Raw genomic sequence first — 15,436 nt, forward strand, 5'->3', positions numbered from 1 at the left:
CTGTCTGCTGAGCTCCTGTATCTAATCCTATCCTGTGTGATACTGTCTGCTGAGCTGTGTATCTAATCCTATCCTGTGTGATACTGTCTGCTGAGCTGTGTATCTAATCCTATCCTGTGTGATACTGTCTGCTGAGCTGTGTATCTAATCCTATCCTGTGTGATACTGTCTGCTGAGCTGTGTATCTAATCCTATCCTGTGTGATACATGTCTGCTTGAGCCTGTGTATTAATCTATCCTGTGTGATACTGTCTGCTGAGCTGTGTATCTAATCCTATCCTGTGTGATACTGTCTGCTGAGCTGTGTATCTAATCCTATCCTGTGTGATACTGTCTGCTGAGCTGTGTATCTAATCCTTCCTGTGTGATACTGTCTGCTGAGCCTGTATCTAATCCTATCCTGTGTGATACTGTCTGCTGAGCTGTGTATCTAATCCTCTCCATGTGTGATACTGTCTGCTGAGCCGTGTATCTAATCCTATCCTGTGTGATACTGTCTGCTGAGCTGTGTATCTAATCCTATCCTGTGTGATACTGTCTGCTGAGCTGTGTATCTAATCCTATCCTGTGTGATACTGTCTGCCTGAGCGCTGTTATCTAATCCTATCCTGTGTGATACTGTCTGCTGAGCGTGTATCTAATCCTAGTCCTGTGTGATACTGTCTGCTGAGCTGTGTATCTAATCCTCTCCTGTGTGATACGTCTGCTGAGCCTGTGTATCTAATCCTATCCTGTGTGATACTGTCTGCTGAGCTGTGTATCTAATCCTATCCTGTGATACTGTCTGCTGAGCTGTGTATCTAATCCTATCCTGTGTGATACTGTCTGCTGAGCTGTGTATCTAATCCTATCCTGTGATACTGTCTGCTGAGCTGTGTATCTAATCCTATCCTGTGTGATACTGTCTGCTGAGCTGTGTATCTAATCCTATCCTGTGTGATACTGTCTGCTGAGCTGTGTATCTAATCCTATCCTGTGTGATACTGTCTGCTGAGCTGTGTATCTAATCCTCCTGTGATACTGTCTGCTGAGCTGTGTATCTAATCCTATCCTGTGTGATACTGTCTGCTGAGCTGTGTATCTAATCCTATCCTGTGTGATACTGTCTGCTGAGCTGTGTATCTAATCCTATCCTGTGTGATACTGTCTGCTGAGCTGTGTATCTAATCCTATCCTGTGTGATACTGTCTGCTGAGCTGTGTATCTAATCCTATCCTGTGTGATACTGTCTGCTGAGCTGTGTATCTAATCCTATCCTGTGTGATACTGTCTGCTGAGCTGCGTATCTAATCCTCCTCACATGTTGATACTGACTGCTGAAGCCGTGTATTTCTAACCTTCCTGTGTGATACTGTCTGCTGAGCCGTGTATCTAATCCTATCCTGTGTGATACGTCTGCTGAGCTGCTTATCTAATCCTCTCACATGTGATACTCTGTGCTCCTTTCCTCATATAAGTTGGTTACCACTGTAATTCAATATCGGGAGTTTGTTTTTTGGATAATGGACTGGACCTCGTGCCTCCTGTAACCTCTCACCTGTGCCCCCCGCGCCTCATGCCTTCTCTTGTACCTCGTGGCTCCTGTTTACCTCTTGTATACCCCCACACCCTTGCAGCCTCCTGTGTACCTCGCGCCTCCTGTATACACCCGCGCCTCCTGTGTACCCGCGCCTCCTGTGTACCCCGCGCCGTTCCTGGTATACCCCCGCGCCTCCTGTATACCTCGTGTGTTGTATAGATCTCGTGGTTCCTGTCCGGTCCCTCTAGATCATGGATGTCAAACTCATGGCCCTCCAGATGTTGCAAAACTACAACTCCCATCATTCCCTGATAGCTGTAGTATGCCCAGGCATGATGGGAGTTGTAGTTTTGCAACAGCTGGAGGGCCACGAGTTTGACATCCCTGCTCTAGATCTTATATAAATGTCAGTTGGAGAAGAAAGCAGTGAAGAGTTTCCTTGCTGACCTCATGGTGACTGTCCCTTTAAGGATGTGGGGGGCTCCTGCTCGTGTCATGACTGTATCGTTCCTGCTGCTCCGGCGCTGTGTTTGCTTCACTATTATAAATAGTTTATTATTACCCCCGGCCTTGAACTTGCACTCGGGCTCTGATTTTGTGGTTTTGGCAGCAGAACGGTCAGGAAAGGGAGGAGGGAGATGACGGTGCAGGGGGGGGGGGGGGGGGGGCGAGGGGCAGTCGGGGTGACGGTACGTGACGGGGGGGGGGTCAGTGTCCACCTCATTCTTAGGATAAAGGCTGAATGTGGCTCCGGATCACTTATAATCCGTATCGGGGGGCTTCGGCCGTTACGTCTGCCGGGGCCCCTCTCATGGACACCGTGTCTCCTTACTATGGAATCCATCCCGGGGTCCATGAACAGATTCACCCAGCTTTCCACATACCCTGAGTGGCATAGAAACCTCCTGTGTAATGCCGCTGCATCCTCAGTCTGTGAATGTGCCAGTCTTCACTGCAGCTCAGTCATTCTATTCATGAAGCAGGTGGTTCGGATGAGCAGGCTGATCTGACCCTGCGGATGGACTGTGGGTTCAGACTTCCAGACGCTCTGAGTTATCAGGTTACCGTTTTTTCTGGTCACTGACCCCACAATTATCAGACCGCCCCCAGAATCATTGAGACCTTTTGGTTTTGTCATCCAGTTATTTGTGATTTGATGGTTTATTGGTTTATTTATTTATTTATTTTATTTTTTATTTATTTCAGACAATAAACTTCTGGAAAAATCTGTTTTTCTGAAGGACTTGACAGAAAAAATCCAGACTGAGCCTGTCCTGTTCCCGGGGGGCCACCATGCTGCTAGGTAGGTACAGTCGAGGGGTGGGTGGTCAGGGCAGTATACTTAATGTGCTGTATCTAAGCCTCTACTGTATGAATGGGGGTATCTAAGCATATGCAGCTGGAAAGTTTGTGAACCCTTCAGAAGTCTCTGTATTTCTGTATAACTTTGTCTAAAACTTTATCTAAAAATAGATAAAGAACCAAAATGAGTCATTTATTTACTGAGAAAAATGATCCGATATCATATGTCTGTGAGCGGTAAAAGTATGTGAACCTTTAGGATTGGAGTCGGGTGTCGGCGACCTGTTTTATGTAAAGAACGTGTATCTATCAAAGTCTGATCTTCACAGCACGTCTCGGGAGTGTATCATGGCAGGAACAAAGGAGATTTCTGAGGACCTCGCGAGAAGAGTTGTTGATGCTCATCAAGCTGGAAAAGGTTATAAAACCATCTCTAAACAGTCTGGACTCCACCAATCCTCAGTCAGACAGAATGTCTACAAACTGAGGAAATTCAATAAGGGTCGACCAACAAAGACTATGCCAAGAGGAAGATGTGCAATTCACAAAGGAACCCAAGGGAAACGGAGTAACGGAAGGCCTTTCTCTCATTTTCTGATTTTATTTTCATGCGTCTACAGTCAGAAGGACACTGACCAGCAATGGTGTGCATGGCAGGACTGCCAGGAGAAAACCACTGCTCTCCAAAAAGAACATTGCTGCTCATCTGCATTTTATAAAGATCACCTGGACAAGCCAGAAGTATAGTGGAAAAATAGAACTTTCTGGTGTAAATGAGAAGCGGAGAAAGGAAAACTCTGTATCCAGCATAAGAACCTCACCCCATCTGTGACACCTGGTGGTGGTGGGATCATGGTTTGGGCCTGTTCTGCTGCATCTGGGCCAGGACGGCTCACCATCATAGATGGAATGATGAATTCAGAATTATACCAGCAAATTTTGGAGGAAAATGTCAGGACGTCTGTCCGTGAACGAAACCTTAGTAGAATGGAGTGGTGGGTCATGGAGCAAAACAACAACCCTGCAAGTCGTTTTACCAAAGATGGTTAATGAAGAAGAAGAAGGAATGGACGAGTCACAGTCCTGACCCTAATGCAATAGAAATGTCGTGGAAGGACCTGAAGCAAGCAGTTCATAGCGGAAGCCACCAACATAGCAGAGCTGAAGCTCTTCTGTAGGGAGGAACGGGCTGAGATCCCTCCAAGCCGATGAGAAGGAGTAATAAACAATTAGATACTGAAGATCGGGGTTCACATACTTTCACAGACGTGATATCGGAGCATTTGAGTCATTTGTATGATTTGATTCTTTATTTACTTTTAGGACTTGTAAAAATCTAATGTAGATTTAGGTCAAATTTATCCAGAAATATAGAAAATTCTGAAGGGTTCACAAACTTTCCAGCACCGCTGCAAGATGTGATACTGTCTGCAGAGCTACGTATCTAATCCTACACCCATCATGTGTGATACTGTCTGCTGAGCTGTGTCTCTAATCCCAAGATGCGCTGCATATTGGAATATAGCAGGTTGGTGGCTCTCCCTAGTGTCCACATCTTGTTGCTTAGTTTCCCCATTTTCTGTACTGCAGGACCCTCCCGGAGGGGGTGCACACTGCTGGATCAGACGCCTCCCCCACCCTACAGAAGGAGATTTCGGCGCTCAGGGACTACAATGGAGAGGTAAATGTAGCGCCCCCTGGTATGAGTAGACTCTTCTAGTCTAATGACTGATTGTAGGTCTGACATTGGGGCCTGCCTGGACGATGGGGCCTGCCTGGACGTTGGGGCCTGCCTGGACGTTGGGGCCTGCCTGGACGTTGGGCTCTGCCTGGACGTTGGGCTCTGCCTGACGTTGGGCTCTGCCTGGACGTTGGGCTCTGCCTGGACGTTGGGCTCTGCCTGGACGTTGGGCTCTGCCTGGACGTTGGGCTCTGCCTGGACGTTGGGCTCTGCCTGGACGTTGGGCTCTGCCTGGACGTTGGGCTCTGCCTGGACGTTGGGCTCTGCCTGGACGTTGGGCTCTGCCTGGACGTTGGGCTCTGCCTGGACGTTGGGCTCTGCCTGGACGTTGGGCTCTGCCTGGACGTTGGGCTCTGCCTGGACGTTGGGGCCTGCCTGGACGTTGGGGCCTGCCTGGACGTTGGGGCCTGCCTCGACGTTGGGGCCTGCCTCGACGGCACGGGCTGTCTGACGATGCGTACTGTCTTTACGGTCAGGGTCTGTCTGACGATGCGTACTGTCTTTATGGTCGGGGTCTGTCTGACGATGCGTACTGTCTTTACGGTCAGGGTCTGTCTGACGATGCGTGCTGTCTTTACGGTCGGGGTCTGTCTGACGATGCGTACTGTCTTTACGGTCAGGGTCTGTCTGACGATGCGTACTGTCTTTACGGTCGGGGTCTGTCTGACGATGCGTACTGTCTTTACGGTCGGGGTCTGTCTGATGATCCGCCACCTGCGGCTCCGTTGCTGGTTTCTTGCTGACCTTGTTGTCCTTGCAGTTGGCCTTTCAAGCCTGCGAGCTGAAGAAGGAGGTGCAGGAGCGGGAGCAGGAGCTGCAGCAGCAGAGGTCCAGGTGCGGCTCTCACCCCGGAGCTGAGCTCTGAGTGCTTACTCCTCTCTCTTTCTCCCTAGTTCTGCACATTCTCGCCTAGGTTTTGCCCTTACAGTATTTCGTATGCTCCTGTCACATCCAGAGCTGCATTCACTTCTGCTATTTGTACAGCCGTGTTTTTAATCTCCAACTTGTAAATCAAATATATTCAAAGTGATAGATTTTTGAATGCAGCTCTGTATGTGACTTGAGTACAAAACATGATTTATTTATTATTTTCTTTTTTTTCTTTTGTGCCACTGACTCCACATGAGCTGCGTTGTCTATTGGAGTCTGAGGTCGTCTAAAATCCACCTCACTTTGCTGCTCTGTCCCTCTTTCCTTGCTTTACACTGCAGCTCTACTCTGTTAGGGCACAGTCTTGAACACTGATCCAGCTGAGCTACAATGTCTGCTGTGGCCTGAGATTCGCCTTCTGTCACATTAGAGGCTCAGAATTGTACTCTGCCCCTTCTCCATACTTTACACTGCAGTTCTGCTCTGTTAATGCATAGCTATGATCGGTGTCTCCAGCTTACCTGCATTGTGTATTAGAATCTCAGGTGGTCTGAAATCAACCGCCCCCCTGTCTCAGTGCTTGCTTTGTGTACTGCTGCCTCCTCTCTTCTTTACACTGCAGCTCGGCTTTCTTACAAAACAGATCTTTTTACTGGTGTCTTCTACAGCATCTCCTTCCTCGCTGCCCTGGTGGACGATCACAAAGATCAATGTCAGTGCCTGGAGAAGGAGATGGTCCAGATGGTCTGTGCCAATGCCGACCTGAAGGAAGACTATGACCATCTGCTATCGAAGCGCCTCCTACTGGAGGGGCAGCTTCACGAGGCCGAGGAGGAGCAGCGCGACCTCATTGAGGCTTTGACCATGAAGAAAGTGATGGAAGCGGAGCAGCAGAACAGCATCAACGAGAGGTGGTCACCCCCAGATTTATTTATTTTTTGGAGGGGGGGGTGCGGGGGTTATGGAAATAATTAACCTCATTGGACAACGTATATATTATCACCCCTGACATATGGGGTCGGGGGCCCTCTATTCTCGAGGTGGGACCGCATGTATCAGATATAACGTATCCGGGGGTGACAGCAGGGATTTGGAGGACCCCTCATTATCTGCTCCTCGCGTCCTCGGGGACTTCACCGGCTTTCTTTCTTTTTTTTTCGTTACAGGAGAAAGGATGAGATGTGGAGCCGCATAGTCAAAAAAGCCTTGCGCAAGACAGTCAGCGCCGAAGGGTGAGTATCGGGGGAATTTATCCAAAAATATTCTCATATTTAAGCCTTTTCAGACATTTTTCAGCACGAAACCCATTGCTTTGGTTATCTGTTCTTATACTCCAGTCACATCCGGAGCTGCATTCGAATCCTTGCTGCTGGCTCTCGGGCAAAGAGAATGTGAGTGCTCACTGCTGCCCTCTGCTGGTCCAGAGCCGGTATTGTGGCAGATACAGGCAATAGAGAAGGCAGCTCTGGTTGTGTGTAGAGCAGTCATAAATGACTGGAAGATGCAGCTCTGGGTGTGACTGGAGTATGACTAGATGTCACAGGTGAGATCACTGCAACTACGTTATTTCTGATGCCTTTTATTGTAGAATAGAGTCGGACGACTCCTCGCAGATCTTCGTGTCCGTGTGTTGGCCTCCCGCCCTCCCGTCCGTATCGGTCGCGCTGTAAGGTTCTCGTGTGGCGGTTGTGCTCCTTTGTGTCCAGCAGAGGTTCTCAGACGTGTCCGATTACCGTCCATTATTCCCAGGCCGCGTGTAGTATGGGAGGAGGAGCTAATGCTTTGTGGGTGGGGCTATAATTCCTCAATATTAGAAAATTGCAATATCGCCCCCTGGTGGGTTTTTAGTGAAGTGCGATTGCAGTGCACCCTCCTCCTCTCGGCGCTGCTGGGAGGTTGATTCATGGAAGGATCAGTCTGAAGACCTCTGCTCTGTGGTCAATGTGGGCAAATCATCTGCAAACTGATGGATGGTAAATAGTATAGGTAAAAGAAACCTAACGGTAAAGACTGGAGAACCCCGACCTTACAGTCTCCAGAGCACAAGTCCCTCGCAGCATCTGGAAGAAATGTATCGTCGGGTCTTCACTATCGGCAAACTCCAGGAAGTGAGCAACAATCACAAGACTCGTAGACCGCCATCCGCTCAGTTTGTCAATGACGTCCAACCACTCACTGATCACATGACTAGACACTGACGTCACATGTATGACATCACACGCCGGGTTCATTGGATAAACATCTAAGAAATAAGAGTTTTCAGGCAACGTGACAGGGGAGGACTTACACTTTGTTTACGGTTTTAGGGATGTTTGTCAAACGCGCTCTATGAATTTACATGATTTAAGCAGCATGGGGATGACCGGCAACCAAGAATTAGAGAAATCTTCCCCCAGGACATGCAGGTGAGAAAATAACTCAAGGAACAAGGAAGTAACTACTATAATACTGCTCCTATGTACAAGAATATATCTACTATAATACTGCTCCTATGTACAAGAATATAACTACTATAATACTGCTCCTATGTACAAGAATATAACTACTATAATACTGCTCCTATGTACAAGAATATAACTACTATAATACTGCTCCTATGTACAAGAATATAACTACTATAATACTGCTCCTATGTACAAGAATATAACTACTATAATACTTCCTCCTATGTACAAGAATATAACTACTATAATACTGCTCCTATGTACAAGAATATAACTACTATAATACTGCTCCTATGTACAAGAATATAACTACTATAATACTGCTCCTATGTACAAGAATATAACTACTATAATACTGCCTCCTATGTACAAGAATATAACTACTATAATACTGCCTCTATGTACAAGAATATAACTACTATAATACTGCCTCCTATGTACAGGAATATAACTACTATAATAATGCTCCTATGTACAAGAATATAACTACTATAATACTGCTCCTATGTACAAGGATATAACTACTATAATACTGCCCCTATGTACAAGAATATAACTACTATAATACTGCTCCTATGTACAAGAATATAACTACTATAATACTGCTCCTATGTACAGGAATATAACTACTATAATACTGCTCCTATGTACAAGAATATAACTACTATAATACTGCCCCTATGTACAAGAATATAACTACTATAATACTGCTCCTATGTACAAGAATATAACTACTATAATACTGCTCCTATGTACAAGAATATAACTACTATAATACTGCCCCTATGTACAAGAATATAACTACTATAATACTGCCCCTATGTACAAGAATATAACTACTATAATACTGCTCCTATGTACAAGAATATAACTACTATAATACTGCCTCCTATGTACAAGAATATAACTACTATAATACTGCCTCCTATGTACAAGAATATAACTACTATAATTCTGCTCCTATGTACAAGGATATAACTACTATAATACTGCTACTATGTACAAGGATATAACTACTATAATACTGCCTCCTATGTACAGGAATATAACTACTATAATACTGCCTCCTATGTACAAGAATATAACTACTATAATACTGCTCCTATGTACAAGAATATAACTACTATAATACTGCTCCTATGTACAAGAATATAACTACTATAATACTGCCCCTATGTACAAGAATATAACTGCTATAATACTGCCTCCTATGTACAAGAATATAACTGCTATAATACTGCCTCCTATGTACAAGAATATAACTGCTATAATACTGCCTCCTATGTACAAGAATATAACTACTATAATACTGCCTCCTATGTACAAGAATATAACTACTATAATACTGCTCCTATGTACAAGAATATAACTACTATAATACTGCTCCCTATGTACAAGAATATAACTACTATAATACTGCTCCTATGTACAAGAATATAACTACTATAATACTGCTCCCTATGTACAAGAATATAACTACTATAATACTGCTCCTATGTACAAGAATATAATTACTATAATACTGCTCCTATGTACAAGAATATAACTACTATAATACTGCTCCTATGTACATGAATATAACTAATATAATACTGCTCCTATGTACAAGAATATAACTACTATAATACTGCTCCTATGTATAAAAATATAACTACTATAATACTGCCCCCTGTGGAGCAGAATATTACTGTATCTAGAGGTTTGCTCATCCTTGGCTCTCGTGTGTTTCAGGTCTCAGTCTATGATTTCTTTAGGTCCTTCAAGATTCATGGGAGCATTAAGAAGCTTGTTTGAGTGAGTACGCTGAGTGTATGACGGTATTATATAGATACATTGTTATAGGCAGTGATCTGTTTTTCTTCTTCTCCCCTGGTGCAGGTGAGGAGTGGGGGGTCTATGGTGAAGGCCACATACCTGATCGCTCTGCAGTGCGGTGTTTGCTTAGGCGGGGGCTGAATCTCGCCAGCGCCACCTCTTGGAGGTGGCCCTGGTGCTGGTGAGGTGCAGGCCTCTTGAAACCGCTTTCTGTGGGGGGGGGGGGGGGGGGAGATATCTGGCCTGGCGATATTCCCTCGTCAAATTCCAAGCTTTGTTGGAGAGTCGGATCTTGACTGGTGGGGGCGCCTTCCAATAGGTGGCGCTGGCGAGAAGGTTCTCTTTCCCGGGAGATGCCTCCAGTGTAGATGACCTCATTGTTCTCACCTTTTGTGGCTACAGTTGGGACCCCCATTATTTGGCGGACCCTTGGGCTTTGATGGAGGTGCCTGGAGCCAGGATAGAACCAATGTTCTGTCTCTCTCTTTTTTTGGTTGGGGGGGGGGGGGGGGGGGGGGGGGATTTTTATTGGAGATGATGGAAACTTTTATCTTTGTCTTTAGTTTTCGGAAGACCCCAGATGATTGCAGTGTGGATGGCGAGTGGTATCGCCCGTCGCCCGTGTGTGTGATCTGCTGCCCACCGAAAAGAGCCATCTATAGCAAGGTAAGACCCCCCTCATCTGTAGACAGTGCCTAGGGCCCACCAGTGGAAGTGATTTTGGGGGCCCACAGGAATATTACTTGTATATTTTTCGTCCTCGCGCGCAGAGCAGAACGGTATTGTGCACCGTACAGTATCAAAGGGTGCGTCTTCCCCCCCCCCCCCCCCAAGTAATAAACCAAAAAAGGAGGGGATTATGAGGATAGAGGCAGGAAAGCCTTAAAACTTCCATTCTGCCCAAATTCTCAGTGTTTCTCTGTTTATCGTTAAGGTGTGCACCCTAAGGGTCTATTCACACATCCGTAATTTGGGTCCGAATTCGTTCTGCAATTTGCGGACCCATTCACTTTCAATGGGGCTGGAATGGATGCAAATCTGCATTTCCGAGATCCGCATCCGTTTTTTCGGGATCCCTTTTTTTGGGGGATCCGCAATTCCGTTCCTGAAAAAACTAGAACATGTCCTATTCTTGTCCGCAATTGCGGACCAGAAAAGGCATTTTCTATTATAGTGTCTGTGATGTGCGGTCCGCAAATTACGGATCGCACATTGCAGGTCCTGAAAGAAGACGATGCCGGCTGCGCGAACAACAGGATGAGGGGAGGTAATTTTTTTAATTATTTTTTTTTAACCCCTAAATCAACATTTTAGTAAGTATCCTGTATTCAGAATGCGGTTATTTTCCCTTATAATCCGGTTATATTGGAAAATGATAAAATCTACAGAACCCCTGACAGTGAAGAGGTCCGGGTTCGGCTCTGGGCACCACAGTCAGTTTTTTTAATGCAAAACGCATTGCACCCTCGCGATAAAAACTGAACATCGGAACGCAATCGCAGTCAAAACTCACTGCAATTGCGTACCTGATCGCAGACGCAACGCATCCGGACCTAATCTGGAAACGCCCGTCTGCAAGGGGCCTAAAGGTGTGATGTAGATTTGGTGTATAATATAAAATGGAACCAAAACATGATTCAAATTATGAGAAACTAAACTTAAATTCCCCAAAATATTATCCCAGGACAATCCGTTTGCCAAGCGCTTCGCCCCGGAGAACGTGTGCTATTACATCGCGCTCTAAACAAAACTTTATAAACTGAGAAATCTTAACCTTCTGACCTCTATTTCCTATAAGGTGATGTAAAGCTGTAACAGTATCGGAACGGAAAATACCTAAACCAGGATAAATTCGTAATATTTTCTCCAAAAACGGAAGTGTGTCCCCATTCCCAACCTCCCTAGTAATAGAAAAGATACCCTTGATCTCCAGCCAATCGTTATTGTGGACCTCAGATTGTTTATCAATGGAATAAGATTAAGCTGTAGAAAGTCGTGCATCCTCGGGGATATCATTATACACAGATATGTAAATCGGTGGCGTGGCGTGGGTTAACAGCACCTGGTATTGCGCCCCCCAATCTGTGGACACGCCCCCTTTTTATAGAACCTCTCCCCAAATTATACAAAGACCAACATTACCAAAAACCCTATATAAAGGCCAAATAATACTACTCCCACCTGGTCAGACATGATGAGAGTATTACCGCCATACTGACACTGAATAATAATACTGCACTATACCGAAACCAGCACGAAGCACCATAGGCCGCCTACCGCTTGTGTTTTGTGCACGCGTGTTACTTGCGGTTTTTGTTAACAGATCTCATCCTTCTACTGAAAAGGGTGAAATCCACAGAAAAAATTGCAAACACAATTCACATGCTGCAGATTTCACTATCCGCACGGCAGGTTCATCTCCTCACAGACAGAATCTGTGAAGTGCACATGAGATGTGTCTGATCCCGTACACTTTGCTGGGTCCGTACTACACTGCGGTTTTCACTGCGAGGAAAAAACGCACGGAATTGGTAACATATGAATGCAGCCTAATATACAAATAATACTGCTAAACCCACGAGCACAGTGACTGAATACTGCACCAGACCGATACTGGGGGGTCCTTTCCCCCAATCTGAGGAAGGGGCCGCTCCATTCATTCTCTATGGGACTGCCGGAGATAGCCCAGTGCAGCGCTCGGCCATTTCTGCCAGTCCCATAGAGAATGACTGGAGCGGCAGGGAGCATGCGGACCTGTCACTGCATCAGATTCAGGGAACAGGATTCTGGTATTTGGGATCAGTGGGGTCCCCGTAGTCAGACCCCCACTAACCAGTCAGTTATCCCCCATCCTATGAATAGGAGATAACTTCTAAAATTGGCACAACCACTTGAATTCATTCCCAATCCCAATTAAAAGGGTTTTTGGGGCTGAACCCGGACATATCCCTATCTTCACCCCTCTGGCCCCCCGGTTATGGTTTACTTTAGCAGAGGCTTCCACCTAGCAGTGTTCCCGATGACGTCACCGGCTCTGAGAGACGGGCTTTAGCCATTAGTGCTGGGCGTCACTGGTCCCACTGCTGGGCGGAAGCCTCTGCTTAGCTTTACCCATGGAAAGCCCGGTACGTCGCTGGTTCTCCTAAAAATTCCGGATGCTCATGTCAGGGGGGCCGGAGGGGTCAATATGGGGATATGTCTGGGTTCAGCCCCTTTAAGGCCCCATGGTAACTATACCGCACCATATATTGCTGAAATGTTATAATGGCCACACCAAGATATATACCGTTATCCCAGATTGCGTCCCGCCGTAGCGCTGCTGTCGTGGGTGGTGGGCGCAGTGACTGCCCAGAAAACTCACTGATATAGGCAGTGCGCTGGATATGGTCTGTGCTGCTCGGCGCCCACTTGCAGTTTGGTGCCCGGAATTTCGAGTCTATCTAAGGGCATAAGACTGGTTTATATTGAGACCTGAAACTTCCCCCAAAGAGTTAACCATTTGAATCATTTTTGGGAGTGCGCTATTCATATGTTGCATGTAAAATAAAATATCATCTGCATATAGGGAAACGCGATCTTCTACTCCTAATACCCCAAAACCTTCCATCTGAGAGTCTTAGACCCGATCAGCAAGGGGCTCAATCTAGAGACGGGGAAAGAGGACCTCCCGGCCGGGTACCTCTACTCAAGGAGACGCTACTCCTTGTAAGGAAGCCATTTATAGTCCAACTGGGGGATCTAGACCAAAGCGTAATCAGATTTATAAATCTAAGACCAAATTCCATCTTCTGTAACAGTCTCCGGTCAAAGCCCTTATGCCCCTTTCACACGGCGAGGTGAACGCATTGCACCCGCACTGAATCCGGACACATTCATTTCTATGGGGCTGTGCACACGAGCGGTGATTTTCACGCATCACTTGTGCGTTGCGTAAAAATCGCAGCATGCTCTATATTCTGGGTTTTTTACGCAACACTGGCCCCATAGAAGTGAATAGGGCCGCGTGAAAATCGCAAGCAAGTGCGGATGCGGTGCGATTTTCACGCATGGTTGCTAGGTGACCATCGGGCTGGGGACCCGATCTGTATTATTTTCCCTTATAACATGGTTATAAGGGAAAATAATAGCATTTTTAATACAGAATGCATAGTAAAATAGCGCTGGAGGGGTTAAAAAGAAAAAAATAATTAACTCACAGAGTCCACTTCATCGCGTAGTTGCGGATCTCTGTCTTCTTCTGTAATGTTGAGCTGCCGGCTAAGGACCTGTGGTGACGTCACATCACATGGTCCAATCACATGGTCCCTCACCATGGTGATGAACCATGTGATTGGACCATGTGATGAGCACAGTGACGTCATCAAAGGTCCTATTCCTGTGCACAGCAAAAAAGAAGACAGAAGCGAAGCCGGCTGCGCGATCAAGTGGATTAAGGTGACTTAAATTATTATTTTTTTTTTTTTATTTTTTTAACCCCTCCAGCGCTGTTTTACTATGCAGTCTGTATTCAGAATGCTATTATTTTCCCTTATAACCATGTTATAAGGGTAAATAATACAATCTACAGAACACTGATCCCAAGCCCGAACTTCTGTGAAGAAGTTCGGGTTTGGGTACCAAACATGTCGATTTTTCTCACGCGGAAAAATCGCGCATGTTCCTGCAACGCACCCGCACCTTTTCCCGCAACGCCCGTGTGAAACCAGCCTTAGAGGCATCTAAAGAGAGGATGGACCGAGAGACCCCCCGGGGGACGGTGCAAATTATATTAAGCCCCCTTATTAGGAATAAAACCATTATGATCAGGATGTATAATTTTTTTTATAAATTTTTTTTAAATTACATTTTAGGGTGGAATGGAATATTTTTTTTATTTTTGAATCTTTAGTTTTTACTATTGCCTGTGGACGCGCATGGACTGTAAATGCTGTATCATCGATATTACCCTGAGGTGCCACGGTTGGTATTGACTGTGGCAGCTCAGGGGTTAGACTGCAGGGTTGGTAACGATCTCTTATCCCAGCCGTAAGGACGTGGCTGCTGCAATGCCAAAAGCCTGGAGTCCTTGCCCCTTTCACACAAGCGCGGGTCCTGACCCTTTCATTTCTACGGGTCTGTGCACATGAGCGCTGTTTTTCACGCATCATTTCTGCGTTGTGCGAAAAACGCAGCGTGTTCTATATTCAGCTGGTTTTTTTTTCCACGCAGCCCTGGCCCCATAGAAGTGAAAATCGCATTGCACCCGGATGAAACACTGAACACAGTCACAGACAAAACTCGCTTGCGGAAGTGTGCGAGTTTTACTGAACGCATCCGGAGCCAATCCGTATCGCTCATGTGAGAGAGGCCTAAACAGTTAATGGCTGTGTGGTTTTAGGCAAACTCTAGAAGGGTTCCCCGGGCATCATAAAACATACAAGTGTCCCGTGGACCCGAGGAAGAAATTTGGTTTCATTAACACTTGCCTGTCTTGCTCCGTTGTCCTCAGTGCAGCGGCCGCCAGCTCCCCCGCTCTTGTCCCGGGTGCGCGCGCTTCTTTTCCTGTTCAGGTGCATTTATTACTATGTAGCTGAACAGGAAAAGAAGCGCAAACATCTCTTCGGGACAAGAGCTCCTCGCGGCCGGTGCGAGTGCGGCAGGGACAGGTAAGTATTAATGAAACCAAATTTCTTCCGCGGGTCCACGGGACGCTTGTATTTTTCATGATGCTCGGAGAACCCTCTTAATTTATCTTTATACCGTATA

General features: G+C 46.1%; 1 protein-coding gene across 2 annotated transcripts in view; it reads left to right on the forward strand.

Moving 5' to 3' along the window:
- LOC122932692 (protein Atg16l2-like) overlaps window positions 1-15,436 on the forward strand; it is a 37,319-nt gene that overhangs the window by 9,285 nt on the left and 12,598 nt on the right. The window contains exons 2-10 of one of the 2 annotated variants that reach the window (XM_044287253.1): window positions 2,726-2,822; window positions 4,412-4,502; window positions 5,323-5,396; window positions 6,101-6,343; window positions 6,599-6,664; window positions 7,021-7,098; window positions 7,739-7,837; window positions 9,608-9,670; window positions 10,255-10,357. In XM_044287253.1, coding sequence (XP_044143188.1) covers window positions 2,726-2,822; window positions 4,412-4,502; window positions 5,323-5,396; window positions 6,101-6,343; window positions 6,599-6,664; window positions 7,021-7,098; window positions 7,739-7,837; window positions 9,608-9,670; window positions 10,255-10,357 — 914 coding nt within the window. The remainder of the gene's footprint in view (window positions 1-2,725; window positions 2,823-4,411; window positions 4,503-5,322; window positions 5,397-6,100; window positions 6,344-6,598; window positions 6,665-7,020; window positions 7,099-7,738; window positions 7,838-9,607; window positions 9,671-10,254; window positions 10,358-15,436) is intronic. The other variant, XM_044287254.1, reaches the window with a different exon arrangement.

Source organism: Bufo gargarizans, chromosome 3 (genome assembly GCF_014858855.1).
Source record: "Bufo gargarizans isolate SCDJY-AF-19 chromosome 3, ASM1485885v1, whole genome shotgun sequence".
Taxonomy (NCBI): Eukaryota; Metazoa; Chordata; class Amphibia; order Anura; family Bufonidae; genus Bufo; species Bufo gargarizans.